The following is a 20,616-nucleotide window of genomic DNA, read 5'->3' as shown; positions in this document are numbered from 1 at the left end:
GGCATGTGGTGCTGGGGGATCGAACCGCGGTCCACTGTGCTTTGCTAAGCTTGTTCTAAGTAGGTGCTTTAGACCACTGAGCCATCTCTCCAGCCCCTATAGGTACATTTTTAAATGAAGACATCTGTTGACCCTTGCTAGACAATAAGAAAATGATAATAGAAGTGGAAAATTAAAAGAAATGATTATGTGCACAGAAAATTCAAAATAAAATATAGGTGACCTATTAGAACAGTGACGCCAGCAAGAGGACAGAATACAAGGACAACATACACATTACGGGTATTTTAATCTGTTGGTGTCTTAGCAACTTTCCTGTCATCAAGTCACAATATCCAGCACCTGCAACTTAATGATGAAAAGTTTTATTTGGGTTCGAAGTTTTACAAGTTTCAGATCATACTCAGCTGATTATGAGGCAGAAACAGTATGAACAGAAGGGCCCACGGAGGGAAGCTGTTCATGTCACAGAGGCCGAGAAGTGGGGAGAGAAGAGAGGAGGCAGGAGGGAGCCCTTCTAGGTCGCGCCCCTATGAGCTGGCTCTTCCGAGCAGGCCAGCTCCCAATGGCGTCTGCAGCACATTCAACTAGGAATTCGTGAATGGACTAATCCGCTGAGGAAGACAGTTTTCTCAGGAGTCAGTCGCCTTCCAAAAGCATCACCTGCATGCATGAAAGTGTTGAGGGGCACAGTGAATCTAAGCCCTAACAAGGGCTGGGGAGATAGCTCAGTGGTCTAAGCACTTGCCTGGCAAGCACCAAGGTCCTGAGTTCGATCCCTGGTACAGAATGCCATGAGGGTCCTGGAACTGCAGGCGCGCTATGCGGGCTACCAAATCCAGGCATGGTGGCACATGCCTGTAATCCTAGTGCTGCAGAGGCTGAGAGAGGAGGATCAGTGAAAGGTTGAGCTGTGTGGCAAAACCTGTATCAAAAACACAAACAAACAAATAAACCATAGTAGCTGGCAGCAAGTAATTAGAAAATAGTGTTCATTGGCTTTTACCTCATGATTTATACACTTTTGTTTATGTAGTTTACATTTCAGTAAAACTTTTAATTCCAAAAGAAATCAGATAGGCAAAATATCCAATAGATACCCAGGTCTTTATTAATTAAATGTGTCAGAAAACATGCTTTGAATTAGTCTAGAATGCAGTCCAGTCATTCAAAAGAGAAACTAAAATAATTCCTATAGGAGTTATTTTCTATGTTACAAGTTAACAAGGTTTTATTTTATCAAACTACTCAAGATTAATTAAAAAAAACATAATTTAAAAATTTAGTTCATTAGACATTGTTTTAAAACTAAAATGTTACAAGTATTATTTTCCTTCTGTTTATTAAGTATTTCAAAGTGTTATAACATCAAAATTTTGTTCTGATACACATTTCTCTTTTTTAAAAAAAATCTTTGTATTTATTTATTTGGTGCAGTCTCACTATGCAAGTCAGACTCATAGTGATCCCTTTGCTCAGCCTCTTTAGTGCTGGGATTACAAGCACGCATCACCAGGCCTGGTTTCAGAGGCTGGCTAGGAGCAGGGCCTGCATAGCATCGCTAACAGGGATCAAACGCAGGACCTTATGCTTGCCAGTCAGGTGCTTAGACCTCCAAGCTATCTCCCCAGCCCTATATTTCTCATTTTTGAAAAAGAAAAAAAGAGTAGGGGGGTAGGGGCAACAGGGGAATAATTTTCCACTAGTATCATAGTGCTTACAAGGAGTAAAATACTACTACTTGTATTCACATGTTATAATTCCTACTTACTATTAAATCATCAGAATGTAAGTAAGATATAGTCTAATAGCATTCAGTGGTGGTAGTGACAGGGTGGCTCCCAAGTCTAATTATCATGAGCTCAGTTCTTGTATCCTGTCGAGTAGATTCAGATTTTATGCTCTCTTCAAACTGGTGCAACAGGTGACAAAAGGTAAACTGGAAGCACCGAAGCTCCTACTTTTGCTTCAAAAACCTGTGACTTTGGGTATGGTGCTTAACTTCTGCATCGCCACAGATGGAGAATACACTGTACAATTACATGATTGAGTACCTTTAGATAAAGGCCGTGCATCAGCTATTAGTATAGTAATTTATTTTTCTTTCTAAACAACAGTTTTGCCTTAGAGAATAATTACTAATGGGTATACTGTGTATCCAGAATTATTAATTTTCAACAAATCGAATCCTTAAAATCCAAACAAACAGGAGCTCATCTATTAACTGAATCTGAATGAAACAGGCTTACCGCTTATTCTATAGGTTTCACAGTATAAAACGCAGGTCGAGTGCGACCCATGTTTGGGGAATTAATGTTACGGGAATTGAAGAGCTACACAGTTAACTTTCAGTAGAATATTTCACATCTTTCCATGGAAATTTTTGCTTCAGTAACCTTGACTAAAACTTGAAACTACTTTCAGAATGCTAATAGACTCTCTTTAATTTGTGTCTTGTGGGCAATAAAATTCAAACAGGATGTAGTCTTAGTAGTGCCAAAAAAAAAAAAAAAAGAAAAGAAAGAAATGAAAACTCTGGGTTCCCAACCACAACCATCCACTGAATTGGTGGTAGGAGGTGGGAGGTGAGTGAAGAATTGGAATGCTGTCAGCTACAAGAGAAGGAAACGCCCATAAACTTGCAGAGAAAAAATGGGTGCCAGTTTAAAGCAAAAAGGCAATCCACTAAATACCAAACCCCAGCAGGGAATCTGGCTGCAGAGAAATGTTTCTTCTTTGACTTAATTCAGAAAATAAATAAATGACTAAATTTACTTCTGGAATCAACAAATGTAAAACCAATTATACACATCCTGTGTAAATCTAGAAATGTTCACTTCCAGCCCCTTGTATCTCATGGTTAACTATTCATTTTTAAAATCCCGGTGAGGATAGGTGACCTGTGCGATTACACATTCTGAAAGTCATGCTTGGCTTAGTAATGTTCGACTGTTCCTGTCCTGAGACACGTAATATGTTCTGAGCCAGAGGACCTGCGCTTCCATCTTGCACTGGTCCCTACAATTTTTATTTCTAGACCTGATCCAGGCTCCCAGGGTGGCTTTTCTGATCCACCAGGCCCACGAAGATGCATTTTGCCTTGGGTTCCTCTTCCACTGGGCATTCTTCCCTTGAAGAAACTCTTCTACAAGTCTTTTCTTCTTGTTTTGTTCTTCCTCTGTGAGCTGATTGAGGTTAAAATCTACAATCTTCTTGTTTTTGATTCCCTGACACATAGAATATCTAGATATGCTAAAAAAAACAATTCTCTGTAAAGATGATAGATGAATTATCTAATGAATGAACTATTGACATTGATGGTCAAGTATCCAAAATGACAAATTATTTTCTCAGAAATCTTTTCTTTTCCATTGAATCAAATGTGAGTCTCCAAGTCATTATGTCAGATAAATGAAACAATGAACCAGCTAATTCTGTCATGAATGAGATAGCAACTACATAGCAGGTGCCCAAGTGGGTTCAGATTCCTAAACACACTGCCCTTCTTAGAAAGTAACTGGAGGAAGTCCACTACTCCCTAAGAATTACATACTCTCTAAGGCTGTGGTTTAGGGTAAGGAAAGCAAGACAAGAAAGTCTTGCTACAGAGGTTCAAATCCTAGTTCCACAACTACATAGCTGGGAAACTCTGGGCAAGTCCTTAACTTATCTGAACCTGTAAAATGGAGGTATAGGGGCCAGGGAGATGGCTCAGTAGAATAAGCGCTTGCCTGGCAAGTGCAAGGACTTGAGTTCAATCCCCGGTTCCGCTGGGGGTGGGGGGTGGAGGTATAAATACAACCACCTCCTAAAGTTGGTATGGGGATTAATGAGAGAACCACATAAATACAGCCTCTGGTACTCCAAGGGTGGTCACACCAGGATCATCTGGAGACTGGCAAGAAATGGAGAATCTCTCTTCACCCTGAATTTTTACCCAGAGCCCATGGTATCACCTCTAGCTTGAGAAGCACTTAAAAATGTCTGACACCCGGCATCCAGTCAGTGTACACTAGCTCTCATCATTGCTGTGCTTTCTGAAGGTTAATAACCATAAAGCACATGAAAGTTGGTGCACCTCCTTAAGGTTCTTTCTCCAAACTGACTTTTCTTATTTCCAAAATAATGGTTTTAGGCCCTGGAAGGGAGTCTGTACTAACATGATTGCAGAAATACTACATCAGACTGAGGTTTCTGACCCAATCAGTGGCCTGTTATTATCTACATCATTCACAGCAATTTTGAGGAAAAATTATAAGGTCAGTCATACTGAGAAGAGATGTAATAGAAAATTAAATACACTGCTCTTTGGAGGGGAGCAAAATACAGAAAGACAAGAAAATTATGGATATGAGATTTCATACACATATGGCACAGCGGTAGCTGTCGCAGCCATTGTGGAGCTATGTGGAACTTTGCACACCCCCTCCGTTACCGATGATTTGGGTTCTGGCTCTGTTCTCCCTTCCACTATTTCTCCTGTCTTCACTCTTCAGTGGCTTTGGAACTCCCATAAATAATCTACTAAACTTTCCACTCTTGCAAGTCTGTAATTGTCCTTTTTCAAGGACTGCTTTCTCAACCCTACCTCACTTACCTTCAGTTTCTTGACATTTGTCCTTACCACTACCTATGTTACCTCCAAAAATCTTAATATTAAGTATAAGGTGTGAAGAAAAACTACAGTGAATGTTTAACTTTTTTGAAAAGTTATTATAGTGAAAGACCTATAGCCACTAATCCCCTTCAGAACACCCCTCACTTTAAGCACACTTATCCCATTGCTCTTGCTACTTGATAAAGCAGTTCTGGAAGAGCTTTAGTTGTGGCTGTCTCAACATTCTGAACTGATTCAAGTTTCCCGTTCATGATCATTATGACTTTGCGGAGGAGGCAGAAGTTGCACAGGGCCAGATCTGGTGAACAAGGTGGATGAGGACCCGCTGTAATGGTTTTACAAGCCCACCTTTCCACTGCATGGCACTCTGCAGCAGCCTTCCCTGTATTTTTTTTATCATACCTCATGAAAACATTCACAAAAGAAGACTTCCAGAGCTGCTTCAGGAAGTGTCGAGAACGATGGAATAATTGTGTTCAAATCAAGGTCGAGTATTTTGAGGGGAACTAATGACAATGTTTGTCTTTTCCTACAATGAATGTTTAAATTTAAATATTCACTATATACTTCAATCAGCCCTTGTATTTCATTCTCCACTACCATATTACCATGCCCGTTTACTCTTTACTTCAGCAATGTTTCCATTATGCTCACTAAAGCCACCTCAGTTTTAAAGTTCATCAACCCATACTGACCACAATTTCTTCTGATACAGAGTCTATAGTCTGTCAATATGACCTCATCATACATGGCCTGTCTCTCTTGTTTTTTTCACTAACTGTCATTCTTAATTGCAGAATCTCCAGTTCTATCTAAGAGCATCCCTGTCTCTTCACTTGCTAATTATGGGTAGAGAAAAACACAGTCTTCCTGATGGTATCCCCTGAAATTGGTCACACATCTCAGCAGTGTCAGGCAATTCAAGAATATTCTGTAGCCAACTCACTCTTCCAGTCTGCTAAATTATCATGATACCTTCTTCTCTCTCCCCAAATAAATGTAAAACTACACTCCACTCCTCACTCTCAGCTGATGACCTCACTTGTTATTCTGAGGCGGTGGAAGCAAACTTACAACTGATTGCATCTGAGCCCTGGGGCCCTGTCTTCTCTCCCAGAACAGGTGCTAAATTGCCGGATCTCTTTGTAAGGTGATCCCCTTCAACTGTATACTTATTCTTGTCTCTTCTCATCCACTCCAAACTTACCATACGCTTTTCCCTTCTTCTACCTACATCAATTTTTAATATTTTTTTCTAACAGTAAACATATTAAAATTTCCTTCAATTTAAATAAAGATCCTCCTCTTTCCTCAACCTCAGTATCAATTACCTCTGATTTCCATCGGTTTTTGTTTGTTTGTTTTTGTATGTATTTGCCTGTTGCTGGGTCTCACTACACAGCCAGACTCATGTTGATCCTCTTGCTTTCAGCCTCCCCAGCCCTGGGATTATAGGTGTGCACCACTATGCCCTCAGTCTGCCCTGGGGGCAAGGCTGGCGTGGCATTTGGTGCTGGAACTGCAGTGCCTGTGCTTGCTTATTACATACCATTAGCTTTAGTCTACTGAGCTATCTCGCTGGCCCCTCCATTGTTTTTCTTGATAGTAAAAATACTCACAAAGATCATCTGTATTCATTATCCCTATTTCCTAATGTCTCATTCTCCTTAAAACTCATTCCAATCAGGACTGCATCAAACTACTACACTTAAAAGCTCTCATCTATGTTATCACATTCAGTGGTGAATTTTCAGTTATCAATATATTCAACCTCATAGCACTATATGATATGGCTCTCCATTCCCGCTTTCAAAATTAATTTTGTTCCTTAGCTTTTAGATCCACAACTCTCCATATTCTCCTCCATCACACATTTTCAGATTTCTCCCTTTCCAAACTAAGCAGTGGGCTACCTTCTCTTCTCACTCGTTCTGTGACTACAAGCAGAGCCTTGACTCCCTGTGCACCCTATTTGCTTGAACACCAACAACACGCTCAGAGCTGAACCTTTTCCTGAGCTTCAGCCTTCTGCTGAAATTCACTTTTAATATATCAGAACTCTTGAATAAGGAATTCCTATTCAAATATCCCATTTCAGCAAACGCCAAGTTATAGTTCCCACTACTCAAATAAGCAACCTAGAATATAACCTTAATTTCTCATTCTATATTATTACATACCATTAGCAAAGCCCTGTTCATCTTGACTTCAGAATTTATTCAGCCATTTTCTCACACCTCACTGATATCAAACCATCATCAGCCTTTACTCTGATTACAGCTGACACTTTCATGTTCGACTAAGAGCTTTTCATCTTATTCTCCTTTAGGTTATCACACAACAGCCAGAGACAGTATTTAAAAATTAAAGTCAGATCACATTCTCATCCTGCTAAAGCGACTGCTATACTACTTAAAATCCAAACCTGTGCTTGGAGCTTACCCACTCGGAAGCGTGCAGCCTCCTCTTCTTGCACTCCTCGCACCCCACGCAGCCACCTGGCTGTCTTATCGTTCCTTACACGTGAGACTCCTTTCCACCCTGGGCTGTCTTCCCATGTTCCTTTGGCCTGCAAGGCTTTCTTCAGATCTCAGTAGATCATTATTTCACATCCTCCAAAGCTTTACTAGAATGCTGTCTCACCAGGGGCTTCCTGGCTTCCTGGATGTAATGGCTGATGCTTTGTGTCAAGTCAAAAGGTTTAGAAGCTTAACTAAGCAACTCAGCAGGGGGCCCGGGGTCCTCACTTTGTAAACTTCCTGAGCCTGTGCCAGAGGAGGACACCCAGATGGTGTGGGTGTAAATGACCCACCGTAGGGTGGAGGGGTTGCATACAGTCAGTACAAGGGAGGAAAAGAGGCTTGCTCCCCCTGCTGCTTTTTGTTCTTGCTACTCTTCCTGTCTTCTGCCACCTTGCATGGTTGCCCATGTGCCACGCCACCCTGCCTTTGAGCAGCTGACTTACAGACTGAACCCTCTACAAACTGTGAGCTAAACAAACCTTTCCTTCCCTGATTTTGAGAGCTGGGGATTTTGTCTCAGCAGTGAGAGAAAAGTAAAAAGACACCAGCCTAAAAATTCAATAGTCTTAACACATAGAATAAAATCCCAACTCCTCACTTGCCTTCATTTTCCTTTATGGCAAAATTTTCCCAGCAAATTTTACTACCATTCTCTTCCTGAGAGTGTCTTGCTATCTCTACTGTAGGCACAAATGGCAAGTTGTCCCCACACTATGACCTTAGTGTCTGCGATACTTCCTGGTCCCTATATTGCGCTCATTAAATATCTGTACTGAACAATGAATGGATTTCACACAATGGCTAGGAATTCTGTGTTCCTTACGTGGAGCAATTGACCTTACATAACTGTGGGGTTTCTGATAGCTAATCTGCTTCACGAATCTGTCTGAGATTGCTCATCTGTTGTGTGCTTCTTTATAATTTTTATCTTGTTTCCTTTTATTATATGTGATCTGAAAAGGAAAAATTCTAGTGTAACCTCTATACATCACCGTTTTGGGGTCAATTAAATGCAAATATTAAGTCTAATTATTAAATTTGAAAATAAAATAATGACTGACTGTGATTTATTCAAGGAAAGATGAAAAACTCTTTACCCTCATCCCCTGCCTACTTGCCAATGCTAGTTAATTTAACATGCACATTAATTATTTACCTTTCTGTAGTATAACAACTTTAAACCAAATACTCCTGTGGTTTTTTTCTACCATGCTACCTGAATAATGACTTGCTTACAGACTTTGATTTTTAAGACTTGTTCAACATTGTTCCATTTCTTGGGGCATTTAATATTTTGAAGATTACAGCCAGCCTGATTTTCATTCTTCTACATTCCCACACCCACTCATCATGCTCCACCTAGCTTGTATTTATTTATTTATTTATTTATTTGGTGCAGGAGGTCTCACCACGCGCCTCAGACTTGTAGTGATCCTCCTGTTTTCAGCTGCCCCAGGGCTGGGATTACAGGCGTGCATCACCATGCCTGGTCTCGGTGGCCAGCTCAGTGTGCCTGGGGACAAGGCCGGGAATCAAGCTCCGGTCCTGGTGCTTGCCAGGCAGATGCTTAGTCCACTGAGCTATCTCGCTGCCCTTTCCACATAGTTCACTGTATTTAAATAAATTAAAATAAAATTCCAAGAAGGAACATGTAAACAGCATTTTCTCTTTTTCTCTTTAGTTTTACCTAGCATTTGGAGGCTCATTTTGCTCTATAAACTCTTCTTCCTTCTACTCACGGAAGCTGTCTTCTGTCATATTTCTGGCTCAAGATTCTGCTCCTAATATTCTGTTTTCTTTTGACACCTAGAATATCCTCCCTGTTGACTCTCATTTATTTTATTTATTATTTTATTTATTCATCTGCTTTCCGGGCATCCTGGGAGAATTCTTTGATATAAGTTAGTATGCCTTTTCTATGGGGATTTATTTTTCACTGTTTTCTCAATAGAGTGTAAGTTTCTTGAGAGTAAAGACCGCATCTTTGGTTTTTACTTATTTGCTAGTGAGTATTTTGGGAAAATATTGAATATAATCACTATTTGTTTTCCTTAGATGGACTAAGACATCACCTGGTAATGGAGGCATATTAATTCTCTAGAAAAAATTTGGCAGAGCACCAAAGAGATGGACTATGAAGACTATCTCTAGGAGTATATATATGTTAAACATTCTATAAGCAAGAACCCAGAATTCAATACACAAGGAAAATAATGAAAGCTGATATGTTATGTATGTAAAGATTACACAATTGAACAATATTGAAATCCAATTTGTTGAATACAGGCTAAATTTTAGGTGTATATATTATTATAGAAATATAAATATTACAGAACTCAAAAATTACACTGGCAAAAAGAACATTCAGCTAGTGATTTATTTATTTATTCATTTGTTTATTTATTTTAGTACTGTAAATCAAACCCTGGACCTTGTGCTTGCTAAGCAGGTGCTATGACACTGAGCTTTATCCTAGACCCCATATTAAATGTTTTAAAATGAGATTTTGTTTTATAAATGTGACACTAAGTTTTCAAAAGTATATATAAAATTTTGGGTGTCTTTGAAATTAACCTGATAAAAATTTGGGAAACTTTGCAGAATTATTTTCTCCACTTTGCATAATAATAAAGGGAGAGTGACAAATTATATAACAAGTTAAAAGCAACATAAAACGTTTTGGGGGTTGAGGGTATGGCTCAGTGGTACAGCACTTGACTATCACAAACAAGGCCCTCGTCACCACACATATTAAAAGAGACATGTTGAAACAAACTTAGTTCACAGGCTGTATTGTTGACAATAGCTTCATTTAAAACAGTACCTGAAACAAAATGAATAAATTAATACTTATGTTAAAGCAAGATAGAAATTGTGTAGGATCTTGATTGTCAAGAGAAAGAAGTTGAATTTTATTCAGAAGACAAATGGATGAATTTTGAAAGCTTAGGGGTGAAAATAGAAAGATGCAAAATATGCATGTCTAGCTTACAAAGAGTTTATGATTCACAGATGAACTTAGCCAAACTATAGTCTTAAAAAGAAAAACTGATAGGCTGGGGGTGTAGCTCAGTAGCAGAGCCCTTGCCTAGCATGTGCAAGGTGCTGGGTTTGATCCCCAGCATGGGAGGTGGGGAGATCCTGAAGATAAATTACCACATCCTAAACACCAAATGATTGATGGAAATAAGCCATGCTACAGGAATTTGGCTAAGGAAGTGTGTGCCGAGATAGCTGGAGGGAAGATAAAATTGAAAAACCACAGGACATACAGAAGTGGAGAGGACAGGAAGAAAGCATCCTCAACGTTGTTAGCAAAGGCAGAGAGGCAAAATGTGTCTGTGATGATCCCAGAGTGCACGAAATAGATTACTTCAGGCCAAACCTAAAAATAAATGCGTTATTTGTTATTAAACACCTGTTTTGTTATAAAGGCATAGAGATGCTTGCCTCAGAGGTCAAAACTTAAAAATATATAACAAGTATAAAAGTCATAGTCATATGTCCACAACATTATAGGTGAATTTGCTTTCTAGATCCTGGAAAATAAATTGCAATGTTAATTACTACTCTGCTTCCTCTTTGTTTTCCACAGAGTTGCGATGCCATTTGGAGGCTTTGAAAAAGCATCAAAAATGGTTAAATTCAAAGTTCCAGATTTTGAGCTGCTCCTGCTAACAGATCCCAGGTTCATGGCCTTTGCCAACCCTCTGTCTGGAAGACGGTCCTTTAATAGGACTCCCAAAGGATGGATATCTGAGAATATTCCCATAGTGATAACAACAAAACCTCCAGAGGAAACCACTGTCCCAGAAACTGAAGACTTGTAAAAACGACGTTGTATATCACAAAATCTCTGAAAGATAAACACTGCTGTTTCTTTATTTTACATTCTGGCAAAGCCACTTACATTCTTCATTAATAGCTATAACTTAAGAGCATTTAGGTAATTTTCCTTTTATTGCCCTTAATTTAAATCTCAGATCAAATGCTAACGAAACATTAAAAATGATATTTAAAAAAAACCTTTCAGCTTGTTTTCATTCATAATTTTATCTGTTTCTGGTTGAAGCAATCCAGCCTTTTCATGATGAAAATTCAAGTATAAAAGTAACTGGCAACAAAAGTTTTCATCTTTCTTTCACTTAAAATGTATCATTCCAGAATGTTTTTTCACGTGGAATCTAGAATGAAAACAGTGAGATTCATGCATCATCTTATGAAAGGAATGCAAGATATAGAAGCTGCTATGTAGATGTCATTTGTGGAGAATCACCTTTCTGGTGACCACGATAAAATAGTGTGACTGGATGAAGACATTTTATTAGTCATTCTTAAAGTTCTGAACATTGTACGTTTAAAAAAAAATAATCTTGTGTTTATTTATGTAGTACAGGGTGTTACTACACAGCTTGGACTCATACTGATCTTCCTGTCCCAGCCCTCCCAGGGCTGGGATTACAGGCATGTGCCACCACACCTGGTTTTGGTGGCTGGTACGACAGCAGGGCATGCCATACCAGGGATCAAATTTGGGTCCTTGTGCTTGCCAGGCAGGTACTTAGACCACTGAGCTGTCTCCCCAGCTCCTGAACATTTTTAACATGCTTTGAATCATTAGGTAATTATTCTGGGTGACATTCCCAAGAGTTCAGTTGGGTTATTACATTCATCAGTATTAAGTCAAGGAGAGAGAGAGATGCATTTACTGAAATCATCTCCTACTACTGCAGTTTTAATGAGCCGTGTGTAGTCAGAATTCGAGTTGCACATTTTCTAGTGTATTGTGTGGATTATGTCCAATTTTACAAATGCACTTTTAGAAAAGGAATAACATATTTAATACACATTAATTTATGGAGTAAATATATGTGTACATGAGAGAGGAAGAGTGTTAAATTTTAATTAGCTAAATATTTAATTGCTGAATATTTAAATTCTTTTTAAATCTTCAATCACTAGTAAGTTATATGTTATAAAATGCAAGCAGAAAACACAAAAAGCTATGAAAACAACGTAGCTATATCTATCAGAAGATATCTGGCTATATGGTATAAATATAGCGGTATAAAAGACTCAAAATAATAATGTTAGAGACATATCCTAAAACCTGGCTGGAGAAGCACATAGTATGAACTTGTACAGGGTCAGTTTCAGTCCCTTTCATTTCATTCGGTTCTGAGTACACATGTTCTCTTACGGCCTGCAGCACCAACGGCCCCCGGAGACCACGTGCTGTACACGTGGCTGGCAGTCTGCGGTAGCCCTGTGGAAAGCCAGGAGGTATCTAGGGGTAGGAGCTTCACAAAAGGGAGGTCGGTCCCTGGTCAGGACGTTGGAGGAGATGCTGGGACCTCCGCCCCTCCTCCTCTCCGTGTTGGAACTCTGGCCCTCGCAGTGGGCCACATCTGCGTTCTGACCCATGCCTCCTAGCGTCCTGTTCTCCTCATCACAGACCCAAGTTTTCGCCAAGTTGGACTGAAACTTCTGAAAGTGTGAGCTAGAACAAATCTTTCCTCCTTTCAAGTTCACTGTCTTAGGTGTTTTGTCACTATAACGGAAAACTGACTGTCGCACTATCATTGTAGAGAGTTTGAGTCATTTAAAATATGTTCTTAAGGTACTTTATTTTTTATATTTCTTAATTTTATTTCTACTTACTGGCATCTGTGATAAACTGTATATTTGCTCACTTTAAACTTAAAATAGTCATATCCTAAGTATGTGTTTTAATGGAATGGTTTAGCTCTTTATTAGCATCTTAAGTTATGCCATTATTGTTAATAAAAGTAAATTTTTATTGCAGCTATTTCCAATAGTTAATTTATGTGATTTGAGCAACCCCTAAGAAAAGGGGCCAGCAATTAAATACAGTAGTCATAGTACTTCTCAGTATCTTAAAAGAGTATTTCAAAAGATAGGTGTTCGGTGAATTTTGTTTTTTTAAGACTGATGAGAAAATGAAGAAATAATCTTCTGTCCAGTATCATGCTTCTTCCTTTCCTGGAAATGTCTTTAATTCTTACTCAGCTGACACCTTGAGAGATGCCAGGATTTCATTCTGGTTGCTACACAGTTAAGAATCTGAAAGGAATTTTGAATGAGTTTTCCACTGACCTGTAAAAGAGCTAAAACTTTCCAAGTCACAAGGAGTGTGATGGTCTTTTCGGAATAGCAGAAAGACTGCTTTTGCCCAACTGCCTTTCTATGCATGAACTGGAGGGAAAAAAAGAAAAAAAGAAAAGGAATATTTTTAAAAGCAAATGAATGGAAATAACATTCATTAATGGCCTATTGTCAGGCACTACTCGTTGCTCCAGAAAGACAAATATATACTATATATTTATTTATAGTATATATTTAATATAGCATATATATATATATATATATATAAACTTCATAATTATAATTATTTTGTGAGGACAATATAATCACAACTTTGCAGGAGAAAATTCAGCCTCTGAGAACTAATGTGATTCGAAATAAACATGGCTCATTAGGGAAAATTGTGTGCATCTGGCTCTAAAACATAATTTGAAAATTTGTGGTTTCATTTCTCTTTTGAAACCATTTTATTACTTTAAGATAAATGATTACATTTTATCACATTCAGACAAATATTCTATTTTTTATTATTTTAGCACATTTAGGTAAGTATCTTACTACATTTAAATAATGTGAAGTATTGTCATAATTTTGGGCAAACACAAGTGAATTTATTAAAAGTAAATGATTTTTACTTTAAGCTAAATAAATATAAGGGGCTGAACTCTCAGATGGAGCTGAAAGTGAACTAAATAAAATAAACACACATATGTTTATTTTGAAATTAGATAAACATAAAAGTATATTCTAATATAACCTGCTATTTTCTGTTCAGCACATTGTACAATTTATTGATCTACATAATCTACCCATTTTTCCTCTAAAAGGGAAAGGAAAGAGTATAGGACAGAAATAAATTCATGTAAGTAATAACCATAGGCTGAAAGAAATTATTTTGTGTAGCAAATAACATACCAAAAGCATTCCTTCAATTGAAAAACTTCAGAGGAATCTCTCTTGAGTCCATCCTACTGTTCAACAGGTTCGGGGGTCATGAAATCGTGTTTCCTGCCGGAAGCTGATTACCTGCCCTCTCCTTGGCGGAGCTGATGGCCAGCTACTTATTCTCCATGTAATAATCCGAGCTGCACTCACAGCTAGGTGGTCCATCAAAAGCCTGTCTTGTGTTTTCAACTCTCCACTTCCCTTAATCATTTCTCAAAGTTATTTCTTTCCTTTCTCTAAATCAATGTTTCAAATAATTAAAATAAATTATTACTAGTTGTATTACAGATAATTTTGAGTCAAAATGAGCATTTGCCGCATTCATTTAAAATTTTGTTTTCTGTGAGGACAAGGCAGTGTGCACCCGTAATCTCAGCACGCAGGAGGTTGAAACAGGAGGACTGCTGTGAGTTTGATGCCAGCCTGGGCAGCACAGCGAACTCAAGGTCCGTCTGAACTACACAGCAAGACCCTGTCTCCAAAAAAAAAAAAATTACTATTTTCTAAATAATCCCATTTATAAATATTCTAGCAGTTTGGAAGTGAAGTCAATTATTCTTGTAAAGTCGGACAGGGAGCAGAATGTTCAGTGGTGAGCATGAAAAGAACACCCTGAACTTTTCAACTCCGGGCACAGCTGTACCAGCAACTTATTAATTCTGGAATTTCCTCACTCTGCTGCTTATGCAAGATAAAACTTTCTGAGATCACTGCAGTGTCTCAGCCACAACTGCTCTTTATTAAGCTGAGGGAAAGTATTGCTTTGAATACTCCTTTTCTTATGAAAAATCCTTTCACCCTCTACATACTCTGTTCTGTAGGAAGAAAGAGAATTCACTTTCTATGAAAGGTGGAAGAGGGCCAGACTTGGCCAAGAGAACTAGCAAGAGGCGTCCATTCCAAACGTACCGGCCCTAGCACTTTAAACATTTAAAATGAGGTTTTTTAAAAAGATTGCAGTGCTTTTAAAAAGCTAAACCTCAATACTAAGAAGGGGTGAAAGAGAAGTAAAATTATGCGCTTCAATGGCTCAAGTCAAAATGCTATTAGAATCTTAAAAGTGTGTATCACTACTTGAATCCCTTAAATTTACTGGAAGGGTTAGATTTTTCTAAACCATTATAAAAACATCACCTGGTTCTTCAGTGTAATGTGATTTAAATCGGAGGATTTGATGCTTGTGAACAAAGAACGAAAGAGCCGAAAGAGCTGCTTCTAAGAGCTGATAGTTCAGGTCCAAATGAGAATGTGCTTGTGTGATATTTTGAAATCCATCTCAGTAGCAATAGAGACATTTCAGGAAATAGGACTGAAAGAAAAAGAAGCAAAATGATAAATTCAAGGTGAGTCACCATTTTAAAATTGTGGATTTAAGAATTAGTATAAAAGGGCTGTGTCCCAGGCACACGCTGAGACATCAGTTGAGACTGGGATTGGTGGTGCGCACCTGGAATGTCAGCTCTTGGGAGGCTGAGAACAGGCGGATCCCTACGAGTCCCAGCTAGTAGTGAGACCCTGAACACCCTGTAGACCCTTCCCTAAAATAAAAAAAAAAAAAAAAAAGTATAATATAACCCATTTTGAAACTGTCTCATTGCTATTTGTTTCTTAATAAAATTAATTTAAAAAAAGAATTAGTAAAATAACTGTTAGCTCACTAGCAAATAGGTGTAAATATGTAAATATAAAAGAATGAAGCAGGTTGAAAGGAAATACAAAGTAAGGTTTAGAACTAATTGTTTCATTTTATGGTTTCTGAAGGCTTTTCTTCACCTTTTGAAGCAGTTTTGTTCTACCTCAGTGGATTGGTGTGGATTTCCACAAAAATACTCATTATATTTCCTTTATTATCACTCACAAATAATATATAAAAACAGTTGTCTTAAAGGTGTCAGTTTAGGAATAACAAGTTTTCATGTTGGTCTACAAAACATTAGTGGTATAATCTCAAGCAATTTGCTTTACTCTGTGACAGTTTTCTCCAATTATTTATTTGGCTCAAATGGGACATTTTCTGACTATTCTCTCTCTCTCTCTCTCTCTCTCTCTCTATATATATATATATATATATATATATATATATATATATAATACAGTGTCTCACTATGCATCTCAGAGGTATAGTGATCCTCCTGTCTCAGCCTCCGCAGCACTGAGATTACAGGCATGCACCACAGTGCCGAGTTTTAGGCCCCACACCCTGAGCTTGGGGTTCTGGGCCTGGCGTGGCATGTGGGACTGGGGATCGAACTCAGGACTTTGCGCTTGCCAGACAGGCGCTTAGGCTGCCAAGCTAGCTCCCCAGCCTCTGACCACTCTTACTGAAGATATCACACTGACACTTTCCTGTTTTATTTTTCTTTAGAGTGCTTATTGCTCCCTATCGTAATGTGTCAGGCTGGAACGCAGTTTGGGTAGCAGACACTACAGCTGGACTCAGGAGTGAGTCGAGACAGCCTCGGCGCGCCCGCCAACTGCAGAGGGATGCACATGGACCATGTCAGTACTGCCATGGCCTAGCTGCCTGAGCTGGCAAGGCTGTCGATGGCTGGAGGGAAGCCAAAGGCACAGGAATCTTTGGTTCCCCAGAAACCATCAGCTTTGGCGCCATGCCCTAGGTCAGTCCTTGCTTGTGAGTGGTCTGCAAAGGGTGGCGTCACCCATTCACCAGGCTCAAAATTGTCATTAAGACAGCTCTCTTAGGAAGATGCTGAAATGGATTCATTTCTTAGAATTGTTCATATTTTATATGTGCCATTATGATGCCGTCCACCAAGCCCAAACAGATAGGGCTGCCTGATTTTGGACTTTCAGCCTCCAAAAGTATGAGGCCATTAACCTCCTTTCTCTTTAAAATACTCAGCATTGGAAATTTGGTTATAGAGAATGAAAACTGCCTACTACATAAATTTCTACATAAACTGTACATACTCCTAACAGAATGGGAGTAAATTTCTATTCTCTATTAAACAAAAGAGGAAACATTACCCCTTTTAACAAAAACCTCTTTCTCCTTTTCTTTCAAACTAGAGTTGTGCTATGTTAGAGAGCTTAGAAATCAAGTTAGTTGGTTAGAATCGGTGGCTTTTAAAGTGAAGTAGAATAGATTAAAACAGATTAAACTTAGCATACATAACTCAATAAAAGAATTACTTCATAAATTTTATTCAGTTTTAAATATGTTCATGTGTACCAGATTGCAAAATAAGGTATTTTTACTGTAGCATGCAGTGTAAAATATTGGACAGCTGCTATTCTAATAAGTGCTAGTAGCTATTTGAAATTTAAATATCAGTACTGTATTTAGCAACTGAAATGACTCCCTTCTAGTACACTAAAGCTACTTTAAAATGTGGTAAGGAGAGCTCTTCAGAATTAAATGAACTTGACCCCAACACCACAAAAAAAGAATCTGAAACATTAGCACAACAAAAATTTTCAGAAAATAATCTAATCAGAAAACTTTGATTTTAAAACATGCAAAAGGACCTTAACATATGCACCAAGAATGTTACTTGCCAAGAGTTAGTCGGCGCCTTCCCTCTGCACAACATTAGGCTGTGTGTGGTTTGTTTGTTCATTTGATTTTTCAGATAAGAGGGTGAAAGTTCAGAGCATGAGCAGTAAGAATTAGAAATTAAATTCAACACTAGATAGTCATAATGCTTTGGAATATTTCTATCACTACTTTCCAAAGATGTGATTACTTTACTAAAATTTGTTTATTTCCTTTGATTTTCTTTTGACTGTGTAGTGAATTGCAACAAAAAAATTCAACTTGAAAGCATTGGTGTCTTGGATATTTTTTCATCTTTACAAAGAAATGTGCTCTCCCAGACAACTTCCCCTGGGTTTGGTACTTTCGCTTTATGCTATGAGCAAAAACCAGTGTGCTACTTTGCTACCACGTTTATTAAAGAACTACTTTAAAAACGTGTCGGGCCAGGATGGAGTCTCTCTCCCTCCTTTCTGTCTCTGTCACTTCAGGGAGAGAGAGAGAGAGAGAGAGAGAGAGAGAGAGAGAGAGAGAGAGAGAGAGAGAGAGAAACAGAGGCAGAGGCAGAGGCAGAGGCAGAGGCAGAGGCAGAGATGGACAGGTAGAGACAGAAAGAGACAGAGATACAGGGAATCAGAGAGACAGACAGTGAGCTTGAGAGAGGCTTTGATTTAGGTTGCCAAGGGGTGGGCAAATAAATTCAATAATTTTCTAAATGCTATGGGGTGTTTTGTTTTGACGAAGTCAGACTTATCAAGGATATCACAATTGAGCTAAAGAAATTATCCTCTTGTGAAATATTCGACTTCTGTGTGTGTTTGCTTCTGTATTTCAAAGGAATACAAAGTTGCCAAGAAAGTTTACCACCATTACTTGAGTATAGATAAAACTTTAGTACATCTTAATAAATAAAAGAAAATCACCTCTATGAAAGTTTTTATTATTTCAGGAATAACTTTTTCCTGAAATTCCATATGCTTAGGAATGGATTTCATTGCTGGATCTACCAGCGTCTAGAATGAACTTGTATAATTTTACTTTCTAGACCTTAAATTTTCTTATCTGTATACTGAGGGGCTTTAACAAACTAACCTCTGAGATTTTATAATTTTTTTTCTGCCCAATGGCTAAGATTTTAAAAACATATATAAAACAATGTTATAAGATGTATAAAATATTAAAAGATAAGTGATATTTACATATAAAAATTCTACAATGACTTTGACAATGGAAACCACCTGAGTTTTACAGTCTTTATTTCTGGGTCTACTAGTATAGTACATGTTGTTCTTGCTCATTTCTACTTATTTTGTATATCTTCATGGCTACAACCAGATAGCATATGTCTACATTGATATGCTCTTTTCAGTCAATCGTATGCTTAATGGTTGTCTCCTGTGTGCCAGACGCAGGTATATCACGAGCATCTAAACATTAATGCTTTAGGGTTACTGAGATAGCTGAAACAGCCTGTCTGACGTGCTCACTCTCTGACGCATGTGTAAGCATTACATAACAACTGGAAAAAGTAATTTGCATGTAAATCTTAATCATTCAAAATCATATAGTTCAATCCTTTCTGTTACACACTAAAAGAAGTTAAAAAAACTGACCTGACACAGTCATATAGCCACTTTTTTAAGAACAAGAAATTTAACATTCTTCCTTTCATATCATATTGATTGTAGACATAAGCAGTTCCTTTTTTTTTCACATAAGCAATTCACCGTGTATTACTTTCACACTTTCTCTAAGATTTCAAAACACTGGCAGAGAAAAATTTACAAAATGATGCAAGTAAATGTCCACAAGGGTGGCAACCTACTAATTCTATAAACAATGATTTAGTTCAGAGTAGCTAAGATGGGGATACACAGAGAAAAGGAAACAGAGGCTTAGGGAAGTTCATAGTGGCTTAATATTACATAAACAATAAATGATAAAGCCAAGATTTGAAGCTAGGTCTTTCCATTTCCAAAGCTATATGCTTTCTCTATATTTTTAATACTGCCTGTGGGGTTAATTAGGCAATGCCAATAGCTGAATGTCAGGAATGCAGATTTATTCAATATTTTCCTATATAATGCAACTGAAGATGAAGTTATTATTGATTTTGACAATGTAAAATACAAGAAAAATAGTGAATCTTATGGTATATAACATAAAACTTCAAGTCTAATAGGATGGACCTGGCCATGGTGCCACACACCTATAATCCCACCTACTCAAATAGCTGCAAAAGGACAAATTCAAGGCCAGATTGGATGATATGAGATCCTGTCTCAAAAGAAAATAAAAAGGCACTGGGATAGAGCTCACTGACAGAGCACCTAACTGGCATCTCTAGGACCAAAAAATAAATAAACGAACATAGGCAAATGGGATATATAAAAGAAATGAAGAAAATATATAATGAGATTATACTCAGTCACAAAAAAAGCATTTATTTCCAAAAATGACTAATGTCATCAAAATTTGGGAACCCTGGCTTCATAACAACTCATAATCAAATAGTTTACATTGGCTAACAAAATGACATATAATAGTTGTGAAATATTTGAAAATAATTCATTTGAACTGTCTTGATGGCTAAACCATGGGAGAAAATAATTTAGTCAAATCATAATCAGGCTAACTGTGAAACTCTGGTCTTTTAGGTTTCATTTTTTTCAGAGGGTGAAGACAAAATGCATCTTGAATTTAGTCACATGAATGAGGCATTGAGGCAGGACACGGGTGGGGAACCACAGCTGTTGGAGCAGACGTGACTTGTCAATCACAGCCAGGACACAAGCGCAGAACAACTTCCGGGCCCAGCACCTGTTACCAATCAAAGAAGTGCTCTTTAATTCTTCAAGCAGGTTTTCCATAGGGTAGCCTCCATCTGGACCAGAGTAGGGGTGCAAGAGGTGGCGGCTATGGACCTCATG

General features: G+C 38.1%; 1 protein-coding gene across 3 annotated transcripts in view; it reads left to right on the top strand.

Moving 5' to 3' along the window:
• Myoz2 (myozenin 2) overlaps positions 1-11,157 on the top strand; it is a 35,725-nt gene extending 24,568 nt beyond the window's left edge. For all 3 annotated transcript variants that reach the window (XM_023704419.1, XM_023704420.1, XM_023704418.1), the window contains one exon: positions 10,736-11,157. In XM_023704419.1, coding sequence (XP_023560187.1) covers positions 10,736-10,970 — 235 coding nt within the window. In that variant the 3' untranslated portion in view covers positions 10,971-11,157. The remainder of the gene's footprint in view (positions 1-10,735) is intronic.
• Positions 11,158-20,616: the final 9,459 nt, after the last annotated feature.

This window comes from Octodon degus, unplaced genomic scaffold (assembly GCF_000260255.1).
Source record: "Octodon degus isolate 3935 unplaced genomic scaffold, OctDeg1.0 scaffold00196, whole genome shotgun sequence".
Classification (NCBI taxonomy): Eukaryota; Metazoa; Chordata; class Mammalia; order Rodentia; family Octodontidae; genus Octodon; species Octodon degus.
The sequence above is the reverse complement of the archived record's forward strand: the minus strand, read 5'-3'. Positions and strand labels throughout refer to the sequence as shown.